Here is a 16679-nt window from a genome sequence, read left to right on the forward strand (position 1 = left end):
ACACACTTTTGCTACTTGCTCAACAGGAAAAAGGGGCGTGACCTGTTGGGAAAGCGGTGTGGTCTGGTGGAAAAGCGAAGTGGTTTAAATCTGGAAAAATTGCAAATTCTGAAAAAATTATGGACAAAAAAATTAATAGGATGCGTCAACTTGGACTAGACGAGCCCAAAGACGACTGTCGAGATATTTGTTTTGTTTTCAAACTGTCCAGTCTAAGTTTATGCTGCCTAAAATTTAGTCAGCATTAGTAAATCCGCCCCAAGTTTCTTATTCACATCAGTCTTTGTCCACAGAAGGAACCATCCCGAAAAAAATAGGAAGCTTGTATATCATGCCAATATCCCTACAGTCTTCATGCTTTCTGCTTATGGAACAGAGTGAAAAAAGCATAAAAAGCCTATAAGCAGAAAAGTAACATAACACTGGATGCTTTCTGCTCGTATAGCTCCTTTCCCCATACAAATCCATTTACCGTCACATTTTGCTAATCAAAAACCCTGAAGCGAGACATCCTGTGCCCCCATCCAAACATTCCTGCTTTCAAAACAGCTCATCAAACTCAAGCTCGCGCACAAAAACTCCCTAGAAGGAGCAACCCCAGATGATTAGACACTCGCCACCATCATGTCGCAGGTACGTGGAGCAGAGCTGTTAGAGATCACAGCATGGAGAGCGTCTATTCATGGAAGCACGGCTTCCTGTTATTGGGAAAACGCGGCCTTTCATCTAAGAACAGAGGTCCTCCAAAACCAGGAATGTGCACCACCCAATTCAGGAGTCAGTAAAATGCACTTTAAAAAGGACACGAGAAAATCATTTAGTCGTGAAATCGACTTCACAGGGCTAAAGTCAAATGTTCTTAATAAAATTCAAGTAGTTTAGAAAAAAAAAACTATTTTATAACCCGTAGTTGGGTCTTCCGATTGGGATCCTCATGTCTTGAAGAGCGGCTAAATAGTCTCACCCCCTACAGGACACAAAGAAAACTTTGGTAGGTATATAATCTTTGTAATACTTTACTTCACCTGAGGTGGCGCTACAAGGAAAGTAAACTATGGGTCCCACAAATTACAGCTGACCCCTTGGGGTCCTAGCATGTAGACATTGCTTCTTCTGAAGAAACCCTTCTGACATATAAGGATTGTACAAAGCTCAAAAACCCTTGAGATGTTCCTGCGCTCCTTGGATTAGGAAATTGGCCACCTGGACTAGACTGCAGCGGTTGTCAATAGCCGAGGCAAGGAGCAGTACACTTAAAAAAAAAACTAGAAAATCTGAGTGGATCTTATTTTTAATAAGAGCCTAATACATGCAATTTGCGATTTTACCCATTTATGACGTGGAGAAAAACCCCTTTCACCTTGCATTTCATCCACTGATCCTACGGACAGAATGTGCCAAGACTATGCCAAAGATGGTGGTCATATAGAGTGGATAGTGTTTGTAATGATTTGATGCATTCGATATTTGAACAAGAGATTTTGCAATAAAATTAAAAGCGATCTCCTTGGCACCATGATGGTGATCTCATCTTCGGGAATCCTATGGTGGGTCTTAAAAAGTCTCGTTATTTGCCAATGTTTGCAAAAGCTTTACCCTCTAAAGTCTCCTTAGATATAAAGCTCCATCAACTTATTAGATGAAAGTCAACCGGACCCATGGATTTTGGTAGGGACTAATGTTTATAGGGGTCTCCTCCAACACATGTTGTTGGGGGAGAGAAGGATGACGCTGTTTCAAATGACATGCTTTTGATTCCAAGGGAGAAAGTCCGCTCCTCTGGCAGCGGCTGTTTCCTCCCTGTTGAAAACATGTGAACACTTGGCCGTGCAAACAACTGTATGTATGGAAGAGTCGAGAGAGTTAGCAGACAGTTATGCTGTACAGCAGGGATCCCCAACCTGTACCGAGAGCCACATGTGGCTCGCGATCTCATGTACTGTGGCTCGCGGCTGTCTGCCAGCTCGGTGCATTAGCTCCAGCAAAGAGCTATGAAGAGCAGATCTCAAAATGGTGAATTTTGTGAGTGGTCCGGCACAGAAGAGCAGATCTGGATGCACATATACTGGTCTTAGGGGTTTAGAGATAATTTAAGGATGGTGTGCTGGAGACAGGATGATACTACCGGTCAGAGGAGGTGCTTGAAGCTGGATACGACAGTGAGGTGGGAGTGCTTGATGGAAGAATACTGAAGGAGGGAAATTGTGGGAACCCTTGGATCTTGGTATACTGCTTCTGTGGAAAAGCTTTGGCTGTCATTATACCCATAATAGGGGCTTTGGTTGCCACTAATGTGAGGGTGTGTGGGAGCCGGATGTGGCTCGCGACCATCTCTCAAAGCTGAACATGGCTCGCGACCCACTCTCAGAGCTGGATGTGGGTAGCCTTAGTTATCCGTACCGTCATCCCCAACGTCATCCCCAACGTCATCCAAAAAAGAACTTGGTTAGATGAGCTTGGAAAGGATTTGAATTGGCCAATTTGGTATTTTTCAGCTGGTGGTCACTAATGTGCCATTTGACCCACAAAAAGAAGCTTGTGTTGGCCATGTTTTCTAGGTTTCTGGAGGTCAGGACCTTCAGATTAATATCGCTCTGACAGGTTCAGCCTTTGGGCAGGGATTATGGTTACGGCTTCTCCGGTTTCCCAATATAGCCAGTTCCCCTCTAGGTGCGCTGACTATATAAAGCAGACACTGACCTTGATATGACTGGATGCCCCTACTTCTATTATTATTTTTAATCTGGGGATCTACCGTATAAAGCAATAAACAACAGAACCGCCACAGGTCAAAGAAGAGATGACTGTGATAGTATAACCGTAACCACGTCTTCTGTGTCGTATGCAAACCGAGCTGCACATACTATTGTGTATGTCCCGGAGTCAGCATTTACAACCTTCAGCTCGGAAAAAAAAAAAGAGCTAAATAGGACAAGGCAAATGAAGGAGCTATTTTTGGGAACCTTCATTAAGGTAGCAGCAGGAAATAGACACAGCAGATTCATCTTCACTGCTGTGTGTGGACAGTGCTGGTGGGAGGATGATGAGAACTATGCTCAGTCATGTAGACCATCGAGTGAGTTTAACCACGTCATGGCGAAAGTGGTTTCACACCTTATGACAACACCGTAGATGAAGTGCATTGGACCCATGGACCATAAATGTTAGACAACACCAACGTGGAAGAGAAATAAAGTGTCAGCGATGGACGAACTATGTAGTAACTTAAAAGGCTCAATGTGACCATCCTGGAGCCACAATAATACAAATTTTGGGATATCAACTAACAACAACCCAAAAACACAGAATTCTAGGAGAATCGGCTTCTAAGTTCATAAAATTTGTCCTTTGTCCCAAGTAATGAGGAACAGACCAGGTTCATCCATCATGACAAACTTCAAATCAATGGCAATGCCCTGGCTCAAATAAAAGGCTCTATTCACATCTGTGTCCTTCAAAATGATGGCGGTGCCCAATCAGTCTCATGACGGGCCCTAATGGTACCCCTGTATTGGGCATAGGGAAAAAGAAAGCCATTGTCGAACATCTCTGGCAGCAGTTTATCTCCAAAGGGAACAAACAACTGTGCATATTGAAAACCAACATGCCCGACCCGCCTCCTCCCCCCAAAAATTATTGGGGGTCAGCATACATATAGGATATCAGCCAAACAGTGATCTATGAGTATGGCCTAAAAACTTGACAACTGTCACGGCGAGGTCTATGAGGCTCTAGAAAAAAAGGTCTCCAAGGTTCCCTGAAGAATAGGCATATTTACTGGGTGACACTGAAAACACTTCAAATCTAATGCTTTTGAAAGGTTCTTTGTGCATGACACTGAGATGTTCCATCATCAAACGGAGGCCCGGCATCCAACTGCTCACTCAGGGCACAAAACTGGGCAAGGAGAGGAGGATTGTGACTAATGTAAAAGCAAGTGTGGTTACAATGAGCTTCACACAACACCTAGAATTGTCAAAGGATATAGTTGCCCTTAAAGGCGACCCGTCACTTGCCATAAATCTGTATTTTTTTTTACTCCGTGTAAATGCCACTGTTCTCCTGAATCCGGTGATGTTTTTCTTTTGTTCCTGCGCTTCTCCGTTCCTGAGATATGGCCTCCTCTTCACTGAATTTAAATCTAGCGTTGTCAACCAAGTGGGTGTGATCCTCGTAAACACGCCCACAGGAAGGAACTGAGGACAACGCCCCCTTAGTGAACAAGACTAGATTTACATACAGGGAAGAGGAGGCCATATCTCAGGAACGGAGAGGAGCAGGAGCAAAAGAAAAACATCGCCGGATTCAGGAGAACAGCGGCATTTATATCACATAAAAAAATACATATATATGACATATAAGTGACAGGTCCTCTTTAAAGGGGTTTGTCACCCTATTCTTTTACCTCACATGTTATCCGAGTGTACTATAGCACATACTTACTTAACAGTCCTAACATACCGCTGGCCAGGTCTCCAGGGCGGTTGATCACTACTGCAGCCAGTGATGCCAACGATGCTTTAAGTGAAGAAGAGGACCCTGGTGGGGGACCCAGCCATCAGCACAGAGGATTGTGGGGGCCATTGTAGGCGAGCATGCGCCATTTATTTTCATAGCTCGCTCAGGCTATATGTAAAATAAAAGACAGAGGTAGGAAATCCCTTTAAGTCGGCCATATATTAGATCAGCGGGCAGATTTTTCAGGACTCCGGGAACAAGTCGCTGCCAGACCTAAGGAATCACCGGGTAACAAAGGACCGGACATATTGACATCCTCTCAGGAAAAAGAAGTTTCGCTCCTGTTTTCTACATCGAGAGACGCTGCCTTTTAAATTGGGTAAGAAAATTTCAACCCCTATGAAATGACAGAAGCCTTTTAGGGTCACGGGCAAATGATGTAGGAAAACGGTTTGTATTTTCCTTTTTCTCACTCCCCTATAGGCAGCAGAAAATCATACAACGCTCTCCGATATAAAATGACTGCTCCCCTCCATCCGGGCCCGCGAGGGCCCCGCACACGGCACAGCTCAGCATCGGCCCTGTCATAAAGTGTTAATTTCATGCAAGATTCAGGAGAGATCTCTTCTCCGAGTCCCATCGCCTGGCAGCTACCCGCCCGCTGGACGGTGGTGAACCCGAGTCGGTTGCCATGGCAACTGCTTCATCCCGCGCGGTGGCGAAACCCTTGGCGAAGAGCATCAAAGCGGCACTAATTTAGGTCTGACACGAATGCAAAAGATAAAAAAAAAAAAGCTGTAAACGTCCGACCTTCAAAGAGGAGAGAGAAAAACAGGACACACAACGCTCGGCAAAGAACCCAATCCCTCCATGTTAAAGGGGCTGTCTGACTTCTAAATTAACGCTAAAGACGTAACAGGCTTTGTCGTAGACCACTCCGATGGGCCCATATTTTTTTTGAAGGGGGTCACCTGACTGCTGAGGCAAGTGATTGGCGGCAGCTGTCAGGTGACTGGAATGGGACGTCATTGGTTGATGTCACCTGACCACTGCAGACAATCTTAGCATTACTGCAGATAAAATGTAAAACTAAAAAGTAGGTTCTGACTGTGCACAATGGGGGCTGAGCTGGGGGCGAACTGCCCAGGAAGCGGAAGGGGCACCCGGGGGAAAAAGACCCCCAAGAGAGGCCAAAGACGGGAAGATTCTGCTCCACCATAAGCTCCAGTTGTCTGCGGAGCTCTAACTTACACCCAGTGGTAAAAAACACCCTGACATATGGCGGTATTATCAGGGCTGTGTTTGCAGTACTATGTGGACACTGTATGGCATCACCATTTAGTCATTCTGGACAGCGTACTGCAGTTTTGGTTGAACACTAATGTTCTGAGTGCACTATATGGAAGTATTACACACTATTCCCAACTTTATAAAACAAGAAAGAGGGACACAAACACACACACATAGCAATTTGTATATGCCCCACAGTACATTCCCCCCAAATACTATGATGTACAGCCATACAAACAGCTCTGCTACAATACACAACCTTACACACAGCTCTGCCACATCCATACAGCAATGCTACATCAATACACACACAGCCCTGCTACATCCATGTACACAGCTCACCTACTTCAACACACACCCATACACACACAGCTCTGCTACACCAATACACACACAGCTCTGCGGCTTTAATACACATCCACACACTTAGCTGATACATCCATAAAAAAATATACACAGCTCTGCTTCATCAAAACACACACACAGCTCTGCTGCATCAATACAAACAAAGCTCTGCTACATCACTACACACCCCATACAGACACAGCTCTGCTACATCCATGTAAACACACACACACACCTCTGCTTCATCAGTACATACAAAGCTCTGCTATTCAAAACACACCCACAGCTCTGCTACATCCATAAAAACACACACAGCTCTGCTTCATCAATACACACAGCTCTGCTACGTCAATATACACACAGCTCAGCTACGTCAATACACATCCAAACACACACAGCACTGCTACATCCATTCAAATGCATACACCCAGCTCTGCTACATCCATTCAAATGAATACACACACAACTCTGCTACATCAATGCACACAAAGCTCTGCTACATCAGCACACTCGTGTGTGTGCGCTACTTGTGTCTTGCTCTTCTTCCCTTTTCTTCTCTGCCAGTCATGTAACCAAAAGGTACTAGCACAATCTCCAGTCTTTACAGAGACTGAATGGTGGAGGACGAACCTTTCGGCCCTTTCCTCCACCGTTATATTCAGATGCATTGTAACCTTAGGACACACGACATACCCCTGGTCAGCTATGATAGAGGCTCAGATCTGTAGACAGGACAGTTGAGAAGTATAGTATTACATACAGTATAGCGGTATCACTTATGCACGGTTTGGCGGAATTACATTTATATATATGCAGCTTTTTACATAGAAAAAGTCTGGTATGGGTGGAGGAGACCTATGTAGCTCGTTGCCCAAGGCCCCACTGGCTCTGGGCAGATTTTCTGAACGCTTTAGTTGCATAAATCTGGAAAGTTCTGCTACTCTGCAAACTATAAGAATGTGACAGCGGCCGGAAGCAGAAGACACAGAGCGTCAGTGCTCCGTACTCGCGGATGACACATAAGCCATGTGCGAATCCCGGACCACCCTGAGAATACAGGACTAGAGAGTGTTACCCTCCGCCCGTCACTCCGACACTCGCAATAAATGCAGCGGGCCGGGCGCTGACAGCAGGTCACGGCCCTTATAAAACGGACTGTTAGGCCCGAGCAGCACATCCGCCATCGCACTACATCAACTCCGCGTGAAGCTAAGAAGGGTTAAGCTCTTTGGAAAGAAGAAAAAAAAAAAGGAAGTGGTTATTGAACGGATAATCCAGCTGCTAAAACTGATAATATACCGCAGTCAGGACTAAGCCGCGGTTATAATTTGGCTAATGAACGGAACTGGATCGTTATCCACAAACTAATTAAAAAATATTATGTTAATGCGTCACCCGGATCATGAAGAGGCGGCCGCTGGTCAGACCTTAAAAGGGGGTACTTAGTTTTTATAGGCTATTATCAAACCTTCTTTAAAAGAGGACCTGTGTGCATTAAGGTTTTATGGCCCCCCCCCCAAAAAAAAATTATATTTATATATATATATATATATATATATATATATATATATATATATATATATATATATATATATATATATATATATATATGTATCTATCTATATAATTTGGTGTCTTAGACCCAAGAACTCTAAGTCAGCAGGGGGTTACTATTCACAAGACCTCGCCAAATCTTCCTTTGCACATAGAAAAACTTACACATGCAAACAAGTTCGTCTCTCCGACCCAGGCAATCTATTCGGCAGATATCCCCACAGGGTTATGTTAAAGGGTTATTCCCATCTTCAGAGATGGATATATCGTCGGATAGAGCTTGGAAATACAAGCACTTTTGCAATTTACTGCTTATTAAAATTCACAGCTGTTCTTAAGATATCAACACTTTTGTTTATAACTCGTTGCCTAGGAGACCGACCACCGTTACTGTCTAGCTTACAGTATAAGCACTGTACTGAAGCTGGCCAGGATTAGGAGGTAACCGTGCGCTCCAGTGATCCTGGCCAGCTTCAAAACAGCGCTTACGTGCTTAATAGGAAAGAGCTTGTAAGCGCTGCAGACAGGTTCTGCTGCCTAGCAGCGGTGGTCGGTCTCCAAAGTAACAAGCTGTAAACAAAAGTGTTTATATCTCAAGAACTGCTGAAAATTTTAATAAGCAGTAAATTGCAAAATTGTTTTACTAGCACTATCAGATAATATTCGTGGATGAAGATGGGACAGTAACCCTTTTAACCTTTTTTTTTTCTGTACTGCCTAGGAATGCACTAGACAAAAAGTTGCAAAGGCCAAATAATATTCTGTCCCTCCCCAGCCTGCCTAGTATTAACGCCCCTGTACACATTAGACGAAACATGCCAATTTCAGGGAGACCGAGTGACCATCTACTGTGTATTGGGGATCCTCATAACACTCCCTTGAGAAACGATGCTGGGGCAGAGAGAAGAATCAGACAACTGACATTTCAATGGCTGGGCTTTTTGAAGTTGATCACAAAACCACCGGATAGATCCTAAGTGTCTGATCGATTGGGGTCCAGCTAGACCCAAAGACCCCCACTCCCATAGACCGTGAATGGCAGCGTGGTCGCACCTTGCACCATTCACACAGGGCACTTTGGGATCCACATTCTCGTGTTTATTGTAAGGAAAAGGGGCCAAAGAAATCAGAAATGACCGATTCTCAGCTGCACCCAATCACTATCTTCCACCAATAAATCGTATTGTTTCAAAATATTTAGCGCAGCTTTGGTTGTGATTGGAGTAACTAGCACACTGGAGACCAGAGGGTTGGCCATTATTCTTTAATCTGTGGAGAATCAAATTACAGCAAGCGCTGGGACCCCTGCATTGTCCGACGAGGCACATCACAATACATTAAAGCTGTGGCTGTGCCCGGTTCTATAGCTTTGTCCTATTTACTAAGCTACAGAACCAGGCGCAGACATGACAAGAACATTTGTCATAAATAAAAAGCATCAAGGGATGTAACCACAAAGCCTAAAACTAAGGGGGGCCTCTATGAATTTCATTTTGTCCTAACTGATCATTAATGGTTCCGTTTGGAGTTCTTCCAAAAGAAATTGAATTATGGAATTTGGCCACTTACCTCGGGTGTTGGTTGCCATATCAGCTACCTTCTGAAAGGCATCCAGGAACGCGGCAGCCGCCACCACGGTGGTCCTATAGGAGAGAGGATAATAGTCATTAGACACTTATTACTCTGATCTCTCGGAAAGCTGGGTTACGAGCTGCATTGGCTGCAAAAAAATAAAAAAAATGGATTTAAACTTTTCTTTTTTCATGGAAATTTTATCTATTGGTCTGAAGCCAGTAATGGCCACATCGTGGTCAGATTAGCAGAAGCACATAATGGATGGCACCCGGCGTTTCCATATAACAATATGTCTAATTAATTGACAATAGCTTTCACTCGGTCGGAGACACAGCGGGAGGCAACGCCGAAGACATTACAAGATGGAGCTGAGCCCACCGGGAAGAAATAGAGGTCACTGCAAATCTATTCATCTGATGTTCTACCGGGGGTTAATAAATCCTCGTTATGGGACAGCAGGAGTCGCAGAGTGGTCCTGGAGAAGAATATGCAGACCACAACGTGGACATCTCACAGTTAAGGATAACAGATACTGGAGTAGATGTATCTGCAGTCCTATGTAAATCCAGAGAGGTTATGGCAGATTTTAAATTCAGTTAAATTCAGCACTACGTGAGCGAATGTAGAAAGAATTATACATCTATACAGGCTCGGACTGGCCCACAGCGGGACTGGTAAATCTCCAGGTGGGCCCACTACATGAGAAGTGCTTGGCCCAACACATTTAGTTCACTATGTAGTGTATTATCATACAGAAGCCAATGTAATATGTGCATGCAGCGGACAGTGGCGCCCCAGACTCCGTGTTACTGGGGGGTCTTTGCCACCCCAGTCCGACACTTTATAAAGACAGAGGTCAAATGTCTAGGAGGGTTTGGGGAAAAAAAAAAAAAAAAAAAAAAAAGAGTGGGGACCTTGCGGACTGTCAAGAGTCACCAAAATCGGGAAGGAGAAACCGCGTAGAGCGGGGATGAAAATGTGGAGCTCCTGACAAATAGGGGTGGAAATCTGGACAGCTAGAAAGGAGATAATCTGCTTCCTATTTCCTTTGTCTCTGGGTGTATATGTTACAGACAGAACAGATTTCCCCTCCTTATTTTGTACACCCGCCGGTGTGTGCAGACGGGGGCCGCGGTATTTCCAGGCGACATGGGGGTATGTTTCGCTCTTCGCTCGCTCTCAGTCCGCGCTCTTCTGTTACTATGGAGACAGAGCTATCCTTTGTGCCGGCGATGGGGTTGCTGTGCAGAGAGGATTGCGCATAGGAGACGTCAGCCTCTCCCCCCTCCCCATCAGCGACCCAGTTTCAGAACGCCCAGACTCGCACTTTCATTGACAAATTGTCACGTCGCGTAGAGCTCAACCTAATGCCGGTCAGCCGCCGTCCACCACAGACCGGCAGCGTCTCCTCGGGGTCTTATATGAGGAGGGAGGTAGAACATTTCTATCGATAGGAGAACATCGAGGTCCAGTCATTATACGGGGCGAGTGAGGCGCAGCTCCCTCTTCTTTTTCCCCTCTACCCCCTGTGACTCGGTGCGTTGCTACATTGGTGAGATTGCTGTACAGAATATGGACAGTGGGGTCTTACAGTGATTGTTGGGGTTCACAAAACATAGATCCTGATGATCATTTAAAAAAAGCTGTCCGCTACTTTGACGTAATTTATCAATGGGGCAATGGTGATGCTAACCCAAAAAAAAAACCATACAGCACCTCAACAATGCTCCTCACAAATGCTGGTGTTCTACACCAGCCTTTTGAACTTCTTTTCCGGTGGGGGTTGTCAAGTGACTGCTGCAGGCAATCGATGGACGCTTATTGGCTGCACTGGTCACCTCACACCCACAATCCATTAGAGAAGTCATTTATTTAAGTAATCACCCACATGGCCCCATTATTAAACGCATACATTCAAATTTATTTTTGAAATTTATTTGACCTATGATCGTGGTTACCTTGAATAAGTAAAAATGCATTTAGTTTCAGGCAGCAATCTTCATTTCTCCATTCATTTTTATACCCTAATAGGCAGTTTGCAGAATGTTCCAAGTTTAACATTTTTCTTTTATGGAACTGTCTCTCCCAGTAATATAGGTTGGGTAGCATGGTGGCTCAGTGGTTAGCATTGCAGCGCTGGAGTACTGGGTTCAAATCCCACCAAGGACAACTTCTGCAAGGAGTTTGTATGTTCTCCCTGTGTTTGCATGGGTTTCCTTCGTGTTCTCCGGTTACCTCCCACACTACAAAGACCTACAGATAGGGAATGTAGATTGTCAGCCCCAATGGGGACAGTGATGATAATGTCTGTAAAGCGCTGTGGAATTAATAAGCGCTATTTACCGTAGCTGAATAAAATAAATAAAATATGATTTCTGTGTATCTCTTTCAGTAATATAGGCTGGATGTGTATCTCTCTCAGTAATACAGTATAGACTGCATGTGAGCTCTGTGTCTCTCCCAGTAATATAGGCTGGATGTGAGCTCTGTGTCTCTCCCAGTAATATAGCCTGGATGTGAGCTCTGTGTCTCTCCCAGTAACATACGCTGATGGGAGCTCTGTGTCTCTCCCAGTAATATAGGCTGGATGTGAGCTCTGTGTCTCTCCCAGTAATATAGCCTGGAAGTGAGCTCTGTGTCTCTCCCAGTAATATAGCCTGGATGTGAGCTCTGTCTGTCTCCCAGTAATATAGGCTGGATGTGAGCTCTGCACTTCTCCCAGTAATATAGCCTGGATGTGAGCTCTGTGTCTCTCCCAGTAATATAGGCTGGATGTGAGCTCTGCACTTCTCCCAGTAATATAGCCTGGATGTGAGCTCTGTGTCTCTTCCAGTAATATAGCCTGGATGGGAGCTCTGTGTCTCTCCCAGCAATATAGGCTGGATGTGAGCTGTGTGTCTCTCCCAGTAATACAGGCTGGATGGGAGCTCTGTGTCTCTCCCAGTAATATAGGCTGGATGGGAGCTCTGTGTGTCTCCCAGTAATATACGCTGATGGGAGCTCTGTGTCTCTCCCAGTAATATAGACTGGATGTGAGCTCTGTGTCTCTCCCAGTAATATAGCCTGGATGTGAGCTCTGTGTGTCTCCCAGTAATATAGACTGGATGCGAGCTGTGTGTCTCTCCCAGTAATATAGCCTGGATGGGAGCTCTGTGTCTTTCCCAGTAATATAGGCTGGATGGGAGCTCTGTGTCTCTCCCAGTAATATAGGCTGGATGTGAGCTCTGTGTGTCTCCCAGTAATATACGCTGATGGGAGCTCTGTGTCTCTCCCAGTAATATAGGCTGGATGTGAGCTCTGTGTCTCTCCCAGTAATATAGGCTGGATGTGAGCTCTGCACTTCTCCCAGTAATATAGCCTGGATGTGAGCTCTGTGTCTCTTCCAGTAATATAGCCTGGATGGGAGCTCTGTGTCTCTCCCAGCAATATAGACTGGATGCGAGCTGTGTGTCTCTCCCAGTAATATAGCCTGGATGGGAGCTCTGTGTCTTTCCCAGTAATATAGGCTGGATGGGAGCTCTGTGTCTCTCCCAGTAATATAGGCTGGATGTGAGCTCTGTGTGTCTCCCAGTAATATACGCTGATGGGAGCTCTGCACTTCTCCCAGTAATATAGCCTGGATGTGAGCTCTGTGTCTCTCCCAGTAATATAGGCTGGATGTGAGCTCTGCACTTCTCCCAGTAATATAGCCTGGATGTGAGCTCTGTGTCTCTTCCAGTAATATAGCCTGGATGGGAGCTCTGTGTCTCTCCCAGCAATATAGGCTGGATGTGAGCTCTGTGTCTCTCCCAGTAATATAGGCTGGATGGGAGCTCTGTGTCTCTCCCAGTAATATAGGCTGGATGGGAGCTCTGTGTGTCTCCCAGTAATATACGCTGATGGGAGCTCTGTGTCTCTCCCAGTAATATAGGCTGGATGTGAGCTGTGTGTCTCTCCCAGTAATATAGGCTGGATGGGAGCTCTGTGTCTCTCCCAGTAATATAGGCTGGATGGGAGCTCTGTGTGTCTCCCAGTAATATACGCTGATGGGAGCTCTGTGTGTCTCCCAGTAATATAGGCTGGATGTGAGCTCTGTGTCTCTCCCAGTAATATAGCCTGGATGTGAGCTCTGTGTGTCTCCCAGTAATATAGACTGGATGCGAGCTGTGTGTCTCTCCCAGTAATATAGCCTGGATGGGAGCTCTGTGTCTTTCCCAGTAATATAGGCTGGATGGGAGCTCTGTGTCTCTCCCAGTAATATAGGCTGGATGTGAGCTCTGTGTGTCTCCCAGTAATATACGCTGATGGGAGCTCTGTGTCTCTCCCAGTAATATAGGCTGGATGTGAGCTCTGTGTCTCTCCCAGTAAGGCTAGTTTCACACTAGCGTTTTTGAGCGCAGCGACGGCCTGCGCACGGCCGCCGCTAAGCCCCACCCCCTGCCGCACCTCCGCCGGTAGCTCCGCCAACCGGCGCATGACGCTGCATGCGCCCTGCGTCCCCCATCTTTATCACTGGGGGCGCAGGCCGTGCGCAGTATGCGTTTGGCGGCGCATGCGTCCTTTTGACGGTGCGCCGACCTGCGCCAAACGCAACCTGCTGCAGTTTGGTTGCGCCGGCGCACCGTCAAAAAGGCGCATGTGCTGCCAAACGCATACTGCGCACGGCCTGCGCCCCAGTGATAAAGATAGGGGACGCAGGGCGCATGCAGCGTCATGCGCCGGTAGGCGGAGCTACCGGCGGAGGCGCGGCAGGGGTGGGGCTTAGCGGCGGCAGTGCGCAGGCCGTCGCTGCGCTCAAAAACGCTAGTGTGAAACTAGCCTAATATAGCCTGGATGTGAGCTCTGTCTGTCTCCCAGTAATATAGGCTGGATGTGAGCTCTGCACTTCTCCCAGTAATATAGCCTGGATGTGAGCTCTGTGTCTCTCCCAGTAATATAGGCTGGATGTGAGCTCTGTGTCTCTCCCAGTAATATAGACTGGATGTGAGCTGTGTGTTTCTCCCAGTAATATAGACTGGATGGGAGCTCTGTGTCTCTCCCAGTAATATAGACTGGATGGGAGCTCTGTGTCTCTCCCAGTAATATAGGCTGGATGTGGGCTCTGTGTCTCTCCCAGTAAAATAGCCTGGAAGTGAGCTCTGTGTCTCTCCCAGTAATATAGGCTGGATGTAAGCTCTATGTGTCTCCCAGTAATATACACTGATGTGAGCTCTGTGTGTCTCTCCCAGTAATATAGGCTGGATGTGATCTCTGCGTCCCTCCCAGTAATATAGGCTGGATGTGAGCTGTGTCCCTCCCAGTAATATAGGCTGGATGTGAGCTCTGTGTCCCTCCCAGTAATATAGGCTGGATGTGAGCTCTGTCTCCCCCCCAGTAATATAGGCTGGATGTGAGCTCTGTGTCCCTCCCAGTAATATAGGCTGGATGTGAGCTCTGTCTCCCCCCCAGTAATATAGGCTGGATGTGAGCTCTGTGTCTCCCAGTAATATAAGCTGGATGCTCATTCTGTGAGTATTTGCTTTCACATATCAGCACAGTTTCTATCCTGCATGTGCTTTTCTCCTTTTCCACAGATTTATCTACTGTATGTCCTCAAAGATATTTTCTGCCATATTCCACTGCAGCGCTATATCCCTCTCCACCAGAGAGAACTGTCAGAAGCAGGAACTCTAAAATCTCTCTCTCTCACAAGGGAGAAAGTTCACAAAAAAATCCGCACAGCAAAAACACACTAGAATCCGCATCAAATCCGCAGGAAAACCGCAAAGCCTTTTACTATGCGCTTTCTGCCAAGAGATGCGGATTCTCTGCAGAAAAATCCACAGGCTAATCCGCAATGTGTGCACATACCCTAATATATTTCTAACGTTTCTGCAGAGCACTCAGCTAGATAAAGGACTTGCTCCTTTTGCAGAAGCAAAATAGTAGAACATTTCTAAAGACGACTATGTAGGATTTTGGGGATATGTCAAAAGTAAAAGAAAAGTCAAAGATGCTATAGGATTTTTACAGGATGAAAATGATGAAATGGTAAGACAGGATGTTGAGAAGGCTGAACTTTTAAATTCCTATTTTGCATCTGTTTTCTCTCAGAAAGGAAATGTAACACCAACTGTTATTCACTGTCCTATTAAGGGAATAGAAGAATCCAGGATATCTATAAACAGAAAGATAGTGAGGAAACACTTAGCTAACCTAAATGAATTCAAGTCTCCAGGTCCAGATGAATTACACCCCAGAGTACTGAAGGAGATAGCAGAAGAAATTTCTGAACCACTCTCCATAATCTTTGAAAATTCTTGGAGAACAGGAGAAGTGCCAGAAGACTGGAGAAAAGCAAATGTTGTTCCTATCTTCAAAAAGGGGAAGAAGGTGGACCCAGGCAACTATAGGCCGGTGAGTCTGACTTCTATACCAGGAAAGATCTTTGAACAAATTATTAAACAACATGTAAGTCAATACCTGGATAAGAATGAATTGATCAAACAGAGTCAGCATGGGTTTGTAACTAATAAGTCATGTCAGACTAACTTAATTTCCTTCTATGACGGTATCACTGATTGGGTGGATCAAGGAAATGCTGTAGATATAGTATATCTTGACTTCAGCAAAGCATTTGACAAAGTCTCTCATACAATCCTTATTGAAAAAATGACTAAGTATGGAATGGACAAGGCAACTGTTAGGTGGATTCATAGCTGGCTTAGTGATCGGACCCAAAGAGTGGTCGTAAATGGCTGCACATCCAGTTGGAAGAATGTCTCAAGTGGGGTACCACAGGGCTCTGTCCTGGGCCCTGTATTGTTCAACATCTTTATCAACGATTTAGTTGAAGGAATTGAGGGTAAACTGATTAAATTTGCTGATGACACAAAGCTAGGAGGGATAGCTAATACTAGAGAAGAGAGAGAGAGGATTCAAAAAGATTTAAATAAACTGGAGAAGTGGGCAGTAACTAACAGAATGGTTTTTAACAGGGAGAAATGCAAAGTACTACATCTGGGCAATAAAAATGAAAAAAGCATATATAGAATGGGAGGAATAGGGCTAAGTGACAGCACATGTGAAAAAGACTTGGGTATACTAATAGATCACAGACTGAATATGAGTCAACAGTGTGATAAAGCAGCAAAAAAGGCAAATGCAGTTCTAGGATGTATTAACAGAAGCATACAGTCTAGATCACGTGAAGTCATTATTTCCCTCTACTCCTCTTTGGTCAGACCTCATCTGGAATATTGTGTCCAGTTTTGGGCACCACATTTTAAAAAAGACATCAACAAACTGGAGCAAGTTCAGAAAAGAGCGACCAGAATGGTGACCGGTCTGCAAACCCTGTCTTATGAGGAAAGGTTGCAGGATTTGGGAATGTTTAGTTTGCAAAAGAGAAGACTGAGAGGAGACTTAATTGCTGTCTACAAATATCTAAAGGGCTGTCACATTGTAGAAGGATCAACTTTATTCTCATTTGCACAAGG

The 16679-nt window shown here is 45.3% G+C and overlaps 1 protein-coding gene across 5 annotated transcripts in view; it reads right to left on the reverse strand.

Moving 5' to 3' along the window:
- The window catches only part of MTSS1 (MTSS I-BAR domain containing 1), a 172579-nt gene that overhangs the window by 116719 nt on the left and 39181 nt on the right, over positions 1-16679 (reverse strand). For all 5 annotated transcript variants that reach the window (XM_073590308.1, XM_073590307.1, XM_073590310.1 and 2 more), the window contains exon 3: positions 9217-9290. In XM_073590308.1, coding sequence (XP_073446409.1) covers positions 9217-9290 — 74 coding nt within the window. The remainder of the gene's footprint in view (positions 1-9216; positions 9291-16679) is intronic.

Source organism: Dendrobates tinctorius, unplaced genomic scaffold, assembly GCF_039654945.1.
Source record: "Dendrobates tinctorius isolate UK_male_01 unplaced genomic scaffold, ASM3965494v1 ptg000116l, whole genome shotgun sequence".
NCBI lineage: Eukaryota > Metazoa > Chordata > Amphibia > Anura > Dendrobatidae > Dendrobates > Dendrobates tinctorius.